An 18,444-nucleotide genomic window follows, 5' to 3' on the forward strand; every position below is an offset into this window, starting at 1 on the left:
TTTTTAGGTATTGTATCATGATCAATAATTAGCTCTTCCTTCCACCCCATATACAAATTTTTAAATGATGGGGCAAATTTTGCCCTCATAGCTGTACCACATTTCCGATGATAAAATATTTTAACAGGGGGACATACAAGTGGGGTAAACCCTATCCAACTTTTTGGGATTGCATTATCATACAGTATATCTATACATATATATGTGTATATATATGCTTTTGTTGTCCCCATATGGAGGTCTGTGGAATAACAGTATTAGTGTATTCTTTCCACTACCCAGGGATCATTAGTTATGGTATTTCTAGTACAGTAATACACATCAGTGTCGTCACTTTGTAGAATGTTCATTTGCAGCTATTATTATCTCTGGGGATAACAGCATAGAGTATGTTACTTGCATCCTATGTTCGAGATACCCACTGTAGAATAATTAGGTAGCATATCATCAATAAACAGAGAATAAAAAGCAAAAGCAAAAAAAGTGCTGGGTTGCCTAGGGCTCCTGGTCAGCTTGGTCTACCCCTATGACTAACTGATGCTATGTAGCCCATTCCCTAACAAATATTGAAATTACTGTAATTCTTTGTGTGTGTATTGCAACTCTTGAAGCAACAACAAAAATGATATTCCAGTATTTCAGTAACTCCCCATATGTAATAAAAGGCACATAGTTTGCCCAAGAGCAGAAACCCTTAGCAAACAATACAATGTTTGCAGATGAACAATAAATGCCACATTCAGACTGGTTGTGTAACTGACTGGACCTGTAGCACAATTTGCACCTTTTATCAGTTTTTTTAATACACTCATTTTAAGAGTAGGGTTGTTACACTGGTATTGTAACACCCGCCATTGGTTTTGAGCGCCGGCACATAAGCGCAGTCACGCGTCAACTTAGGTGCTGGCGTTGAGGCCCCTGCGCACGTCAAATCGGACGCCTGCGCTGGAATGGACGCTTGCATACTTAGGAGCAATGACCTCTAATTTGGGCGCCTGGCCTCCTATTGGTCCCTGATGTGTCTGTCTTCCGCAGCCTGCTCCTGATTGGTTCCTATTCCCTTAAATACCTTCCTCCTCACATTGCACCAAGCTGGCTTCAGTTCCTACTGTTCCTGCTAAAGCCATGGTTGTTTGAGATTCCTGGTTTTGACCCTCTGCCTTTTTTCCTGACCTCCTGTATAATAAAGAGGCAGTATATCTATACAAAACATACTGGTTTAATTTACTTTATGCAATTGTCATCATTTTGTATGTTCGTGTTTTCAAATGAATTAATTTTATTTCCCACTTACCTTATTATTCCCAGTGACTGTTCACTATTCTAAACTGTTAAAAATGTGATCTATTCATTAATATATTTCCCATCAAGCTCATTGAGCTTTACTAAAGTCTGTAACTGAGCAACTGTTACAACTAAATACATTAGTTGCTAGAATTTCTCTTATTCCATTAAGAAATTAATTCATAGAAATATGAACGTTTAACTAAATATTTGACCTGATTAGTGTAGGATCTTCATAATTTAATCTTTTGTGGTTTCGCAACACTGTGCAATGTAATTTGACATTTTGTTATTGTCTGACTTCCTCATTCTCTTCTGTCACTGTGTCTCTTGCACAGTAATACATGGCAGTGTCTTTAACTTCCATCCCAGTCATTTGGAGGTAGACCTGCTTCTTCCCGGTATCTCTAGTAATTGTAACTCTGTTTTTAAGTGAATCTGCAATAGCTGTGCTTACACTCGCCCATACAGATGCAATCCATTCCAGTCCCTTCCCAGGAGGCTGCCTGATCCAGTGCACACCATAGCTAGTTAGCTCAAACCCAGAAACTGTGCAGGTCAGTCTGAGTGACTCTGAGGGTTTCACAGTTCCAGGACCAGACTCTTGTAATGTCTGACACAGGATAACTGCAAATAAGAGAAAATCATATTAAATATTTTATGGTTAAGAAAATAAAGTTCTTAAAACATTATCTGTTCCTTACATGATGGCGAAAAAAACATTAAAATGAAAAATTTAATGAAGTCCATGTTAACAGGAAATGTTACTGACTAATTGTCTTACAGGAGATTAATGTTTTATATACAGTAGCGGAAGGAAAATAAGGATTTGCATAATAACATCTGCATATAAGGCAGCTTGAGGAAAGGCAGTGTAATACTTAAATGAATCAATCTGTTCAATTAACAAAATAGTTAAATCATTTAAAAATATCTCTGCTGCATTTTATTTAGTATTTTAGACTAGACATTTTCTAGGATATTTTCTTTCCTATCAGAGGTAAAGAATTCGATTTTATGTTTTATATTACTGCAAGGGGCAGATTTATCAAGGGTTGAATTGAAAATTAGAATTTTTGAATTTGAATTTTGAATTTATTTTAGTGTTATTCAGCTAGGGAATAGTCCAAATTCGATTCGAGTTTTAGAAGAAATTCAAAATTCAATTTCAAAATGTATCATGTACGAATAAGAAATAGTCGAATAAGAATTAGAATTCGACTATTTCCAATCTAAGACCTGCCGAAGTGGTGTTTTAGCCTATGGGAGACCGCCTACAATCAATTTGGAGTCGTTTGGTGGACTTTTGAAAATTTTATTTTTTTAAAAAAACGAATCAAATTTGATCAAATTCGATTCAAATTCAATTTGAGTTTGCGGTTCGGACCTATTCACCTGAATTTAAAAAAAAAAAAAAAAAAAAAAACTTTTTTATATAAATTTCCATTGGTAGTTTTTTTTTTGAATTTCGAGTTTATGGGAGTTTTTATAAACTCCCATAAACTAAATTCGACCCTTGATAAATTTGCCCCAAAATGTCCGATTTTTACAAATGACGTCACACATGGAATATTTGTTTTTTCATCAACCATAAGCAGGTAAGTTAATAAACAATGTGATTTTCTACATTGAGCTATAAAATGTCATCAACTTGGTTTATCATTCTAAGTTCTGTAGCAGAAGGTTGGAAAATCCTTGAGAGCAGATTTTCCAACTCTTTATTTTGTTTGTTTGTTTGTTTGCAAGCCTTAGGCCCCAACCTAAGGAAACTTGAAGGGCATAAATGTTCCCTATGATAAATACAGCACCCAGCCTTAAATTTCCTCTTTATAATATTTTATATTTGCTTTTTCTTGTTACATTATTACATGACAAAGGTAAACAAAAGTTGAAAAAAAAATTAACAATCATCATATGAAATGCTTTAAAAAGCAGTTCATCACAAATAGTTTTCTATCCCTCAAGTCAAGCAACAAGCATTGCTCCTGCAGTAACAACCTGTTATGTATTTCTCATTCAGTCCGACTGGAACCCCAGCCTCGGTTATTGACTATTTCTGCCTCTAGGCTCAGCCAATTATATTGTGCAATCAGATGTATATTAGGGTCCCATTTGTGTGCTGTATTTAAAAAACAAAACAAAAAGTTGCTTGTGGTTTTGGACAGAATAATACAAATTCCAGTATTTTTAAAGTCAGTATTTTCCGTCTAATTTTATTCCTGCATCAATAACACTAATGGATAAATAAATAAAATGTTCCTAGCAAGTGAATATGGTTTGACTGTGCAAATGGGATATTTACATGATTTTGCTTCCCCCTACTGCAAGATTGCAGAAGGTGATGATTGTTGGTTTTCACTGTTCCCTGGAACCATTTGTCATTGTCACTCTTATAAAGCAATTATGTTGCTGTGTCTCTAAATTAGTGTTTTGTTGATATAATATAGTTTATTGATTGATTTAGGGGAACCCTGGAGCTACTGCCACCTGCAGAGGTTTTCACATTGACCCGTGCCAATTGGCAAAGCAAACTTGCATCTAAATAACCATGCACTGGTGTCATATAAAAGAAAGCAAGATCACCATGGGGTCTGAAAGAAAAGAGTGGGCCTAGAGAATGGCAGCATTTTGGAAAGAGTGCAGCACAAAAACTGATTTAGAAGTAGGCTGGTCAACAGGGCTGAAATAGGGAATGTGGTCTTTGATCTGTAAGTAACAAGATGCTAACCTAGTGGTGGTTCAGAGTGTGGGAGAGGCCCTAGAGTAGTTAGGAAGATTACTTTTTTAGCTATAAGAAACATTTATATTTTGTGTTGCCATATGAAGACAAGCATCCTGTTCATGCCATTATATAAGCTAATCTTCCCACAAATGGATTTTCATCTAGTGTTGCTGTAGTTCTGACACATTTCTGCATTCTACATTATACATCTCTTACTCCAATAGTACATCATCCCATTAACGGTCAAAAAATACAACTTAACTCTTACGCCACTTGCGAAAGCACAGGTGTGATATATCTGCTAAAATGCCCTTGTGGACTGGTTTACATTGGACAAACATCAAGTCCAGTGAAAAAGAGAATTAAAGAACATAGGTCTAATATACGAAACAGGAACATAAACTGACACTTCGATCTCAAGACACTTCATTTCCCATAAACACAATCTATCACAACTTAAATGGCAAGTTTTAGACGTAAAACATAGACCACAGAGAGGTGGGAATGTGTCAAAATTGCTGTTACAACAAGAAACAAAATGGATTAAAAGACTGAATAGCTTACACCCTGAGGGACTTAATGAATACTGGAGTATCAGTATGACTATGAAGATTTTCATTCATCCAGGTCATAGTATATCTAGTATAGGTCAATCGAAAAACAACTGGACTTGCTGAGTAATCAATGAAGACGTTTCACTACTCATCCGAGCAGCTTCTTCAGTTCAACTGACTGGTGTGGGAAGTTCTCGGCATATAAACTCTTCCACTAATCCATTTACAATGGCACATTGTAACTCTTCAAAGAGGTGACATATGAAGAAACTCACAGGTGTTGATTCTGTGTAGTTGTGATAGGATTATCCAATGTGTCATGCAACTCCTAGATACAGGTGTTACTTGTGAGAGTTGCATGAATGGATGTGTGAAGTGTTCTGAATCCGCCGGGGTACAGATGTTAGAACAGCATTGTATGTAGCAGACAGTTGGTGTCGAAGGCCCCCACCTCTGTTCAGAGATGGTCTCTCCACCTTGACATGAATAGACTCTTTCACGCCTCGTTCAAACCAGCGGTCTTCTTTATCCAAGATTTGGACCTTGCTGTCTTCAAAGGAGTGTCCCTTGTCTTTTAAGTGTAGAAAGACAGCTGAGTTTTGCCCTGTAGAGTTCTCCCTCCTGTGCTGAGCCATTCGCTTGGAGAGCAGTTGTTTTGTCTCCCCAATGTATAGATCTGTGCACTCCTCGCTACACTGGACTCCGTATACCACATTGCTTTGTTTTTCTTTTGGTGTTTGATCCTTTGGGTGTACCAATTTTTGTCTCAGTGTGTTGCTAGGTTTGAAAAACACAGGGACATGGTGTTTGTTGAAAATCCTCCTGAGTTTCTCTGACACTCCAGCTACATATGGGATGACTATGTTTCGACCTACTATGTGTCTCCGGGCGGTTATTTCTATTGGTGTTCCTGTTGGGCTTGGTTGCTGCTGTTTTGACAAAGGCCTGTCTGGGTAGCCACAAGCTTTCAAAGCTCCTCTGAGATGTTTTTGCTCTTTGTCTTTGGACTCTGTATCAGTTGCCACACATTCCGCCCGGTGGTGCAGGGTTCGAATGACACCCAGTTTGTGTTCCAGTGGATGGTGGGAATCAAACAACAGATATTGATCCATATGAGTGGGTTTCCTGTATAACAGTCCAAAAACAGTTCCATTTGTTTTGCCCATATATAAGGCAAAACAAATGGAACATGCAAGAAGCCTATTCGCTTTCACTGTAACAAACTTATGTTAAAAACATTTTAAGAATGACAAGAAAAAAAGTTCATAATGCAAAATACATTTTTATATTATTTAATTCTCTTTATTTCTAATAAAAATATTAAAGTAATTTAAAACAGGTAAAGATGATTTTGTAAGATGATTTTTATTTTTAAATAGCACTGAGAAGTACAGACTAGCTCTAGGTAGGCTTTGAGAGCAGTACCAGGATAAATGGTTTTAATTTGGTTTTTAAACAATATTTCTTTACAAATAAACCCGCTCTGAAAAAGAAATAGGAAGTTTTACACTCTTAACAATTTTTTCCACAATATTAGTGCACTTGGAGGATATGTTACTACAAGTGGGACATTTTCACTTCTTATTTGCGTGGCAAGGCTACAGAATTATCCAATAGCAATGGTCTGCAACGAATTTCACTAATGAGAGGTGGCGTTTAAGGTTTATATTCATGAATGTTTTTGCAATGTGTTACACTTGACAAAAAGCTATGCTCGAAACATGTAGTGTTTAATAAACAGCACCTTTTTGCAGCAACCCTCTGCGTATTATTGAAGTTCATCACCACCATTACCATTTGCCATTATCTTGTACATGCCATTGTTTATTCGTATCTTTTTTGCCCTCTACTGGAAGATTGTGGGAGGGCAGGATTAGAGTTTTTGTTGCACTGCTCTGTGATTATGTGTCACTGTGCTTCTGTAGCACAGTAATACACAGCAGTGTCTTCAGTTTGTAGATTGTTCATTTGCAGATATAACTTGTTGTTATTATTGTCTCTGGAGATGGTAAATCTTCCTTTAACTGAATCAGCATAGACTGTGCTACCCCCACCATCGCTAATACGAGACACCCACTGTAATCCTTTCCCAGGAGCCTGTCTAACCCAGTTCATATAATAATCACTGAATGTGAAGCCAGAGGCTGTGCAGGACAGTTTGTGAGACCCTCCCGGCTTTATCACCACTGACTCTGACTGGGCAAGTTGTACATCACAGTGACCTCCTGAAATAGATTAGAGATAAAACCAGTTTATTACAAGTGATAGCTTGAGGAATAATTTAATTATTCAGTATATCCAAAACATTCTTACCTGATAAACTTGAGAGCAATATTAAGCAAATAAGAAACAACTTCATATTGACAGTATGAGTTTTGGGACTGGCAGTTGGATGCAGCACATCTGATTCCTCTGCTTTAACTGGGAGCTGCAGTTTTTTTTTAAAGGAACAAACAGAACATTTGATTTGTATTTGCATAATTTGCTAAGGGTTAATGTAACCAACTTGCCTCCTTTACATTATATAAAACTATGCTGTCACAAAAGATACTCATATACTTATAAAATAACTTTAAAGTGCTCTATATTCTCACAAAGGAGCTTTTTATTTTTATACCTTGCACTGGGCAAGCATACAGTAAGCATCTGAGAAAAATGTCGTGGTAGGAGGTGAAAAATCCTACTCTTACTAAAAGAACGTTAATGTGTTATATATTCCCTCAAATGTGCTTTTAATTATATTATATCATGCACTGGGTAAGCATACAGTAAGCATCTGAGAAAAATGTAGTGGTGGGAGGGTCAAACAAGTGGCTTGATCAATCCCTTTCATTTCACAATCTCTGTGACTTCAGTATTATTTTAAGTCTTACTCATTATTGCATAAACAGTGAGTTCAATATTCCTCCTGTCCAACTGTAACATCAATGGACACATGTATAATAATGGGTATTAAAATAGTTATATATCTGTAGAAAACATGTTAAGGGCCATTTACTTACACAAGTACATTCTGATTGTGGCCAACACATCAAAATGCATTAGCAGGTTTGGATTTTGACACATTTGCAGCTACCACCACTTAAATGTGGCATGATCTCCATTGTTCCCTTGTCTCAATATCTATACTTTTTGCAACAAGAGGCAGAATGGAAGCACTGGCTCTGAGTGCAACTGTATGGAAGCATAAGGAGAATGTTTGGATACAAGTGCTGTCAAGTTACACTACAACCGTAACTGTTTTTGGGCCCATGTAGAGTAACATAAATGATTAAATGACATGACTTGTTTTACATGTCTTTCTAAATGTATTCTTAAAATGAATATGTTTAATTTCCCACTCCCCTTATACTTTCCAGCAGCAGCTCAGTAAGACTGGTTGCCAATTTTCTAAATAGTTAAAAATGTGATACATTATTTTGTTTAACTTAAAGGGGTTGTTCACCTTCCAAACACTTTTTTCAATTCATTTGCTTTCCATTATTTATTTTTTACTGTTTTTCCAAAATCTATGTTTAAAGTTGAATGTTAGTGTCTTTGGTTTTGAGTCTGGCAGCTCAGTAATTCAGGTGCAAACTTTAAACTGCAACATTTTGCATTTAGTTGATACATTTCTCAGCAGGATCTCTGGTATATTACATAGTTATATAGTTAAATCGAGTTGAAAAAAGACAAAGTCCATCAAGTTCAACCCCTCCAAATGAAAACCCAGCATCCATACACACACCCCTCCATACTATCACATTAATTCTATATACCCATATTTATACTAAGTATAGAGTTTAGTATCACAGTAGCCTTTGATGTTATGTCTGTCCAATATTAGCAACTATTGTATCAATTCTAACAGCTGCCTGTAATGAAACCCAGAGATTCTGCTCAGCAGGGACAAAGATAAGAAATGTATCAACTGAATGTATCCATTTAGAACAGTTTACAGGGTCGGCGACCCCCCTCCCAGAGTGGGTGAAAAATGACACTTGACACTTTAATATTAAAAAAACAGTCACACATAGAAAATGGAAAGTAATTGAAAAAAGTCATTATTTTTTGTGATCATTCTGAAACCAACTAGTTGTTTAACGGTGAATCACCCATTTAAGTATATAGCAGATTAACATTTGATACATTATCTGATAGCATTTCTCCAATGCTGCTCAGAAATGTTTTATTTTATGTATCAAATTTTAACAATTCAGTCAGTCCAGGCTGAATGGAGGAGGGTACTGGGAAAGCTCTGGTTGTGGTTCATTATATGTCTATATGTATATGATTCCTAAATAATAACACTAGCTCCCTTTTCCTTTATGACTCCCAATATGTTAATCTACCAGGTGTGCCAACTGTTGCATAATGCTTCACATTTAATTTAGATAGAGACATGCTGCTAGGAAATATGAGTGTGGACAATTAAACAGTTGCATTTTAATGCTTCCATTTTATTAGTAAAAGTGTGCAAATAGAATGTTGATAGAATGGAAGAAAAAGGTCCCAAAAACCATGCTATATTTTGGTTCCTACCATTAGGCTGCAATATAATTAATGTGAATGATAATGGGGCTGTCAATGCAAGTTATCTTATTTTTTGTGGTTTTATATTACTGTGAGTTAACATTCAGTTATTGTCTGACTTCCTCATTCTCATCTGTCACTGTGTATCTTGCACAGTAATACATGGCAGTGTCTTTAACTTCCATCCCAGTCATTTGGAGGTAGACCTGCTTCTTCCCATTGTCTTTAGTAATTGTAACTCTGTTTTTAAGTGAATCAGCGATAGCTGTACCCCCATTTCTCCATACAGCTCCAATCCATTCCAGTCCCTTCCCAGGAGGCTGCCTGATCCAGCTCACAGCAAAGCTAGTTAGCTCAAACCCAGAAACTGTGCAGGTCAGTCTGAGTGACTCTGAGGGTTTCACAGTTCCAGGACCAGACTCTTGTAATGTCTGAGAGAGGATACCTGCAAATAAGAGAAAATCATATTAAATATTTTATGGTTCACATAAAATAAAGTTCTTAAAACATGTTATCTGTTCCTTACATGATGGTGAAAAAAACATAAAAATGAAAAAGATAATGAAGTCCATATTAGCAGGAAATGTCACTGACTAATTGTCTTAAAGGAGATTGTTAATGTTTTATACACTGTAGCGGAAGGAAAATAAGGATTTGCATAATAACATCTGCATATAAGGCAGCTTGAGGAAAGGCAGTGTAATAATGATTAAACGAATCAGGCTGTTCATATAACTAAATATGAAATATAAAATAGTACAATATTTTAAAAAACATTTCTACTACATTTATTTAGTTTACTCAACATTTTCTAGGATATCTTCTTTCCTTTCAGGGGTATAGAATTACATTTTATGTTTTAATTGTTTTATATTACTGTAAGGGTCGAAGTGAATTTTCAAATTCAAAAACATTGAATTTCGACGTAATTTTTGGGTACTTCAACCATCGAATAGGCCAAATTCGACTTCGATTCTAATTGAAAGAAATTTGAATATTCGACCATTCGAAAATCAAAGTACTGTCTCTTTAAAAAACATGGACTTCGATACTTCGCCACCTTAAACCTGCCGAATTGATATGTTAGCCTATGGGAACCTCCTAGAACCTATAGCCAACATTTGGATAAGTTTTTAGAAGTCAAAGGTTTTTTTTTTTAAATTGTTTTTAAATTGTTCGATTAAATCGTTCAAATCGAAGGATTTAATCGATCAAACAATTTTACTCCGATCGCAAATGGCCATATTCGATCAAAAAAAAAGTTTGACTTTGAATGTCGAACTACTGCAATTCAATGGTTGAATTTCGAAGTTTTTTTCACTTCGAAATTCGACCCTTAGTAAATGTGCCCCCAAATGTCACATTTTTACAAATGACCTCGCACATGGAATATTTATTTTTTCATCAACCGTAAGCAAGTAAGTTAATGTACAATGTGATTTTCTACATTGAGCTATTAAAATATCATCAACTTGGTTATCATTCTAAGTTCTGTAGTAGAAGGTTGGAAAATCCTTGAGAGGAGATTTTTCAACTCAGGTGAAAACATCCAGTAGACATCAGTGTCTTAATTATCTTTATTTTGTTTGTTTGTTTGTTTGCAAGCCTTATGCCCCAACCTTAGGGAACTTGAAGGGCATAAATGCTCCCTATAATAGATACAGCACCCAGTCTTAAATTTCCTTCTTATAATATTTTATATTTGTTTTTTCTTGTTACATTATAAAATGACAAAAGTAAACAAGACTTGAAAAATGTAACAATCAGCATATGAAACTTTCTTTAAAAAAGCAGTTTTCAGCTCAAATAGTTTTCTATCCCCCCAAGGCAAGCAACACAAATGACTTCTGCAGCACCAACCTGTTATGTATTTCTCATTCATTGAGACTGGAACCTCAGCCTTAGTTACTGACTATTTCTGCCTCTAGGCTCAGCCAATTAAATTGTGCGATCATATATATATATTAGGGTCCCATTTGTGTGCTGTATTTAAAAAACAAAAAGATAGTTTTTTGTTGGTTTTGGTCAGAAAAATACAAACTTCAGGATTTTCAAAGTCAGCTTTTTCATTGTCTCATTCCTGCATCAATAATACTAAAGGATAAATAAATTAAATGTTCCAACAAGTGAATATGGTTTGAGGGTGCATGAGAGATATTAACAGGATTTTGCTTCCCCCTACTGTAAAATTGCAGACGTACATGATTATTGTTTTTCACTTTTCCCTGGAACCATTTGTCACTGTAACTCTTATAAAGCAATTATGCAATTCCATGTATAAATACCCTCAGAATTCATAGTAGGATGGCACAGGCGCAATTCCATGTATAAATGCACCCAGAATTCATAGTAGGATGGCACAGGTGCTATTCCATGTATAAATGACTAACAAAGGATCAGAAAGTATCTGTGAGTAATATATCTGTGTAAATTACCTGCTGCTACTACTTGTTCATGGAGTGTACCATCTGAGCATGCACCATGAATATGTGAAGAAATTGACCACTGAGAAGTGTACAGTCAGTTAATCTGTTTTAAAGAACCACTGGCACCCAAAGTTTATTTTTATCAAGAGTGATTGCTGTGTGCTTATACCCGAGTGGTATCCCTTCCTCCATACCATAAGCGGGGGCCCCAAAGGAAGATTAAGGGGCCGATTCACCAAGGGTCGAATATCGAGGATTAATTAACCCTCGATATTCGACTGGGAATTAAAATCCTTCAACTTCGAATATTGAAGTCGAAGGATTTTAGCGCAAATAGTTCGATCGTTCAATCGAAGGAATAATCGAACTATTCAAAGGATTTTAATCCAACGATCGAAGGATTATCCTTCGACCAAAAAAACGTAGGAAAAGCCTATGGGGACCTTCCCCTTAGGCTAACATTGACTTCGGTAGCTTTTAGATGGCGAACTAGGGGGTCAAAGTTTTTTTTCTTAAAGAGACAGTACTTCGACTATCGAATAGTCAATAGTCGAACGATTTTTAGTTTGAATCCTTCGATTCGAAGTTGAAGTCGTAGTCGAAGGTCGAAATAGCCCATACGATGGTCGAAGTAGCCCAAAAAACCCTTCGAAACTCAAAGTTTTTTTACTTCGAATTTCGAAGTTTTTTTACTTCGAATCCTTCACTCGAAGTTAGTGAATCGGCCCCTAAGAGTCTAAGAGAGGGGGGGGGGTGTAATATAAGTCGCAAAGAGCAAAACAGTTGGGACCAATAGGAATAAAAATCCACATCTTGCAATGTAATATTGTTCCTTAAACTGTTATTACAATGCGCAATTTTAATTGCGCATTGCAAATTTTAATTGCGCACTCTTAAGAAGTGCTTGAAGGTGTCGTAAACTTTTGGAGCAAACATAGCGACTTTTTCAGTTAGAAGTTTTATTACATTGACTGCGCATTGGCACAAACTATAAAATTCATAAAAAGGTCTTCCACTGTCGGGAAGTGGTCGCTAAACAGATTCTGAGTTTGCAAAAGCTATATTAAATTCTCACAAAGCAAAATTTGTTCGTGCAAAGGCATAACTTTTTACATTGTGATTAGTTTTCCATTACCGACTTTTATTATATTCCCCCATTAGTATATTGTGCCTTGGAGTTAAACTCATTGACCGGGTTCTGGAATCAGTATATTGTAACCAAAGGAAGGTTAAGGCAGACCTTGACCCATCCATCTGTTATACACATTTTGTAAAATATATCATTTATGGTACTTGTGTCAACAACTGCCCTTGGACTGCTGCATAGATTCACTTTGCACTACTGGATCTACCCCTCCTCTCTTTTTGCACTTGTAAAGTGTTCTGATTGATTCAGGTGAACCCTGGAGCTACTGCCACCTCCAGAGGTTTTCACATTGGCCCGTGTCAATTGGCAAAGCAAACTTGCATCTAAATAACCATGCACTGGAGTCATATAAAAGAAAGCAAGATCACCATGGGGTCTGAAAGAAAAGAGTGGGCCTAGAGAATGGCGGCATTTTGGAAAAAGTGCAGCACAACAGCTGATTTAGAAGTAGGCCGTGTGACATGGCTGAAATTAAGAAGGAAATCTCTGATCTGTAATTAACAAGATCCTAACCTAGTGGTGGTTCAGAGTGTGGGAGAGGCCCTAGGGTAGTTAGGAAGATTACATTTTCAGCTATAAGAAACACTTATATTTTGTGTTGCCATATGAAGACAAGCACCCTGTTTATGCCATTATATAAGATAATCTTCCCACAACTGGATTTTCATATAGTATTACTATAGTTCTGACACATTTCTGCATTCTACATTACACATCACTCACTCCACAAAAAAAGGTTTCTGGCATATACATTTGCTTATTTCTTGTACATGCCATTGTTTATTCGTGTCTTTTTTCCCCCCTACTGCAAAATTGTGGAAGGGCAGGATAAGAGTTTTTGTTGCACTGCTCTGTGATTATTTGTCACTGTGTGTCTGTAGCACAGTAATACATGGCAGTGTCTTCGGTTTGTACATTGTTCATTTGCAGATATAACTTGTTGTTGTTATTGCAGATATAACTTGTTGTTGTTATTGCAGATATAACTTGTTGTTGTTATTGTCTCTGGAGATGGTGAATCTTCCTTTAACTGAATCAGCATACTATGTGCTACTCCCGCTACCGCTGCTAATAGCAGACACCCACTGTAATCCTTTCCCAGGAGCCTGTCTAACCCAGTGCATCCAGGTGCTACTGAATGTGAAGCCAGAGGCTGTGCAGGACAGTTTGTGAGACCCTCTGCAATGGTCTGCAACTAATTTCACTAATGAGAGGTGGAGTTTAAGGTTTATATTCATGAATGTTTTTGCAGTGTGTTACACTTGACAAAACTGGTTGTAGTGTTTAATAAACAGCACCTTTTTGCAGCAACCCACTGCGTATTATTGAAGTTCCTCACCACCATTACCATTTGCCTTTATCTTGTACATGCCATTGTTTATTCGTGTCTTTTTTGCTACGCTAGAAACATGTAGTGTTTAATAAACAGCACCTTTTTGCAGCAACCCACTGCGTATTATTGAAGTTCCTCACCACCATTACCATTTGCCTTTATCTTGTACATGCCATTGTTTATTCGTGTCTTTTTTGCTACGCTAGAAACATGTAGTGTTTAATAAACAGCACCTTTTTGAAGCAACCCACTGCGTATTATTGAATTCATCACCACCATTACCATTTGCCTTTATCTTGTACATGCCATTGTTTATTAGTGTCTTTTTTGCCCCCTACTGCAAGATTGTGGAGGGGCAGGATTAGAGTTTTTATTGCACTGCTCTGTGATTATTTGTCACTGTGTGTCTGTAGTACAGTAATACACAGCAGTGTCTTCAGTTTGTAGATTGTTCATTTGCAGATATAACTTGTTGTTATTATTGTCTCTGGAGATGGTGAATCTTCCTTTAACTGAATCAGCATAGTATATGATACCCCCGCTGCTGCTTATATGAGACACCCACTGTAATCCTTTCCCAGGAGCCTGTCTAACCCAGTCCATCCGGGTACTACTGAATGTGAAGCCAGAGGCTGTGCAGGACAGTTTGTGAGACCCTCCCGGCTTTATCACCACTGACTCTGACTGGTCAAGTTGTACATCACAGTGACCTCCTGGAAAAGAAGAGACATAATGATAGTTAAAAAATAAAATGTTATGTGATAATTGTAATTGTATTATTCCTTATTTTTATTACCTGATAAAAGTGTCATTAACATAACAAGAAACAACTTCATATTGACAGTGTGAGTTATGAGTCTGGCAGTTGGATGCAGCACATCTGATTCTTCTGTTTTATCTGGGAGCTGCAGGTTTTTAAAGAACTCAACAGAAAATGTAAACCTTATTTGCATAATGTTGCCAGTGATTATATATGTGGTCTGTGATCAGTGTTATGATTATTATATTTTATGAAAATTAGCTGTGCTCAACCCCATGATTATTTAGCATTTTAGCAGCAAAGATCTGTGTCTCCAAAGATGCCCCAGTAGCTCCACATCTCCTTGTTTGCTGATTCACTGCACATGCTCTGTCCTGCTGTCACTTACTAGTTATATAGTTAGTTACATAGTTAAATTGGGTTGAAAAAAGACAAAGTCCATCAAGTTCAACCCCCCCAAATGAAAACCCAGCATCCATATGTAGGGATGTGTAGAATAGCCACCCCTAGTATTATTGTCAGGCAGTCCCTCCATGTTATGGACATATCTAGTATAGGTCAATCTAAAAACAACTGGACTTGCTGAGTAATCAATGAAGACGTTTCACTACTCATCCGAGCATCTTCTTCAGTTCAACTGACTGGTGTGGGACTGAAGAAGCTGCTCAGATGAGTAGTGAAACGTCTTCATTGATTACTCAGCAAGTCCAGTTGTTTTTAGATTGACCTATACTAGATATACTATGACCTGGATGAATGAAAATCTTCATAGTCATGTTATGGACACCTAATTGGGTCCTAAAATACAGTTGGGAGGGGTACTGTTGACTCTTGTTGTTTCCCACAGTGACCAGCAGATGGCACTGTGTATAAAAGGCTCTGAAGCCATACTTTCAGGGTCCATCTTGTGCTGGCTCTAGCCTGTGCAGGAGGCAGAGCTCGAGTGGAACCTAGACAGGTCAGGTCTAGTAAGAATAGGATACTCACCCTTATAGATCACTCTAGGAGTGATAGTCAGTCAGATTATTTAGCTGAGCAGTCTGAGGCTCCTACGAGGATTGTAGTGGGATTAAGATCCCAGGGTACTTATTGCCCAGAAGTAGGGACTAAGTGTACAGACCTAGGGTAGATAGATTCCCCTCAGGTTCCACTTAGGGTAAAGGCTGAAAACTGGATGTACCTCCTCAAAGCTGCATGTATTGTTCCTATCTCTGAGGAGAATCATACTGACCAAAGGTGTTGTGAGTACTGCCTATTCAATGTACTATATGAACCTGCAATGTTCTGATCTATGTACACTCCACTGAGGATTGTATACTGTGCTCAATAAATCTGTTATTTGGTTAAGTTATAAGAACCACTGGCACCCAATTCTTTGCACCCTGATTACTGTTACAGTTGCGCTACACCCTGCTTCCACCTCGATACGAAGGCTCACTCCCTAAGATTTAAGGTCTCATCCGGAGCATACAGTATGTACTAGGAGTGAAGCCCATATTAGAGTAAGGCGCACTCAATTTACTATAGCGCTACATTTTGGCACCCAGTACGTGGGGGCCGAGGGGTTTAAACTGTAACACCGCACTGCAGCCTAGTGTGACAGGCGCTGCAGGTGTGGACTCAATAGGAAAAAGGCCAGGAAAGAGGCGGGAGACTTCTGTGGTTCTTCTCTCCCGCTCAAATATTCTGGCGCAGTCACAGTATAGTATTGCGCCATAGGGAAAATGCCTACTATACTGCCCAAAGAAATGGAGGGTCATTTCCCCTCAGTTATCCCAGGCTTGATAACTTCTGACGCAGTGTATGCCTGGGCTATTAAGGAAGGTATAAACCCTCGGCGAGCGGTGGTGATAGATGGAGTTCACCCACTCGCTTCTGTGTACTTAGCTGCATGGCCTTTAAGTATGTTCCCAAGATTTATAGGTTACCGGTTCATAGCCCGTGCTCCTTCAGAGATTCAGGACACTGTGCGGCTATTGTGGCAAGTAGAAAATGAGCTCCCTGATGATGGTGAGGGGCCCTCTATGATTTTCCCTCATGGATTGCCGGATGGTTGTCCCTGTGTTTATGCAAGCCTGCCAGCACAGTCCCACAAACAGGAGAAAATGGTTGTGATAACCCCCTCTGCTGTGTATCTGTGGGCTCTTTTAGAGAAAGTGGAGCCGTGTCAGGCTGTTGTAGTTGACGGCATACCCGAGTGTTGCCCTCCAGATAGTGTGCATCACGCACTTATGGATAACCCGTTATTCGATGGGTTGAATATGTCACCCAGGGGCCCTCAATGGAAAAAGGAAAGGTCAGGTTCTTATACTGGGTCCCTGAAGAGCCTTACAAGGAAACTTGGCCCTCCAGAGTGTATCCCATAGCCGCCCCTGCAGAAGGTTGCCCGTGTGTTTATCAGGACTATTTTACACCGCAGAACCTTAGTGAGGCCCATGCTGCTGCACTTTGTAACCCGCCTTCTGAAGATGAAGAGAGTGTAAGGGTTACCGCCTGAGCCAGAGGGCCCGGTAGAATCAAGGGAGAGTACGGGACTAATTGAATCTACTGATAGAGGGGACTGCTCAACCGAGGAGGCTTTTGCTACTGAGCGGCCGTGTGAGCCTGAGAGCCCAGTAGTGCTGTTGCTAGAAGAAAGCCCTCCGATAACTGTAATTCCCCTCGCTCTTGGTGACAAGGGAGATGCGAGTGATGTAGTGGCCTTGCCCCAGGAAGAGTCTGGGCCCAGTGCTAATGTGTCTCCATGTTTGGAAGTGGATTCAACTATTACTTTATTAACGACGGAGTTGTGTGCAGTGAATATGGACAACTCTCCTGCCATAGAAGTGGCCTGTGTTAATGTGATGCCCGAATGTTCCCCTGCTGAGAGTGATCCACCAGGGGGAGTTTCCGAGAAGTTACTGCTGTGGAATTTTGTACTGCGTCACATTCCCCCTCACTACCCTGCTCAGTGAAGGTTAAGTTGGGGAGTGCGTGAAAGAGACAAAGGAGGCGTGCCAGACCAAACAGAGGAGGTGCCTCCAGGGTCATGGCGAGGCGCCCCAGTGTAGAAGACAGTACCGCAGCCATTTTGTATCTTGCTTCAACCCTGCTGGAGTTAGCGGATGCGAAAAAGCAGATGGCGGAGCCTGTTGCTGAACCAGAGGTTCGAGCGCTTGAAGAAAAGCCAGTACCGTGCGCTCCTACCCTTGTGGAGCATGAGCGACAGTACGTATATCAAGGGACTTTCTCACCCAGTGGCCGGGGAATGGTTCCAGTTAGGGATGGGCAAATAAATTCTCCATAGTTAAATTCGCTGCGTTTCGTTATGCGTTTCGTCGCGGGGCAAATTTTACGCGAAATTGCACCAAAAATTTGCGAGTGCGCGTCAAAAAAAAAAAGACGAGTGACAAACTGAACGTCACCCACAGCAGCCAATTAGATGTGAGCCATCCCACTGTCTATATAAGGAGCTGCAGAGGCGGCCATTACTCGTGGCATTTTTGGTAGAGGTAGAGAGAGCAGGATAGTGAGAGATTTGTGTGTGATTTAGCTAGTGGAGTTTGTGTAGAGAGCTTTTTTTTTTTTCTGAGTCAGTGCAAGTGGAGGTTGTGGATTTCAGTTTAATGTTTTCCCTCTTCTGCTTGCCTGCTCACCACCCAATAGCCCTTTTTAGGGCTAACTGTCTTTGTCTTTGTCTGTGCTAGTGTGTGTGTACTCCTTGTGG

At 38.7% G+C, this 18,444-nt stretch overlaps 1 protein-coding gene and 3 gene segments (V, D, J or C); all 4 read right to left on the bottom strand.

The window, feature by feature from the left end:
- LOC101027262 (uncharacterized) overlaps positions 1–6,953 on the bottom strand; it is an 834,796-nt gene extending 827,843 nt beyond the window's left edge. The window contains 2 exon segments of the mRNA NM_001280604.1: positions 6,478–6,785; positions 6,874–6,953. Of these exon segments, the coding sequence (NP_001267533.1) occupies positions 6,478–6,785; positions 6,874–6,919 (354 nt within the window). The 5' untranslated portion in view covers positions 6,920–6,953.
- On the bottom strand, positions 1,546–2,041 carry LOC108695612. The segment is given in 2 exon segments: positions 1,546–1,911; positions 1,989–2,041. Coding segments are annotated over 2 exon segments (384 nt in total).
- A 2,211-nt stretch (positions 6,954–9,164) lies between the features above and the next one.
- LOC121394401 lies at positions 9,165–9,651 on the bottom strand. The segment is given in 2 exon segments: positions 9,165–9,517; positions 9,599–9,651. Coding segments are annotated over 2 exon segments (384 nt in total).
- A 4,723-nt stretch (positions 9,652–14,374) lies between these two features.
- Positions 14,375–14,877, bottom strand: LOC121400784. The segment is given in 2 exon segments: positions 14,375–14,691; positions 14,775–14,877. Coding segments are annotated over 2 exon segments (357 nt in total).
- Positions 14,878–18,444: the final 3,567 nt, after the last annotated feature.

Source organism: Xenopus laevis, chromosome 1L (assembly GCF_017654675.1).
Source record: "Xenopus laevis strain J_2021 chromosome 1L, Xenopus_laevis_v10.1, whole genome shotgun sequence".
Lineage (NCBI taxonomy): Eukaryota > Metazoa > Chordata > Amphibia > Anura > Pipidae > Xenopus > Xenopus laevis.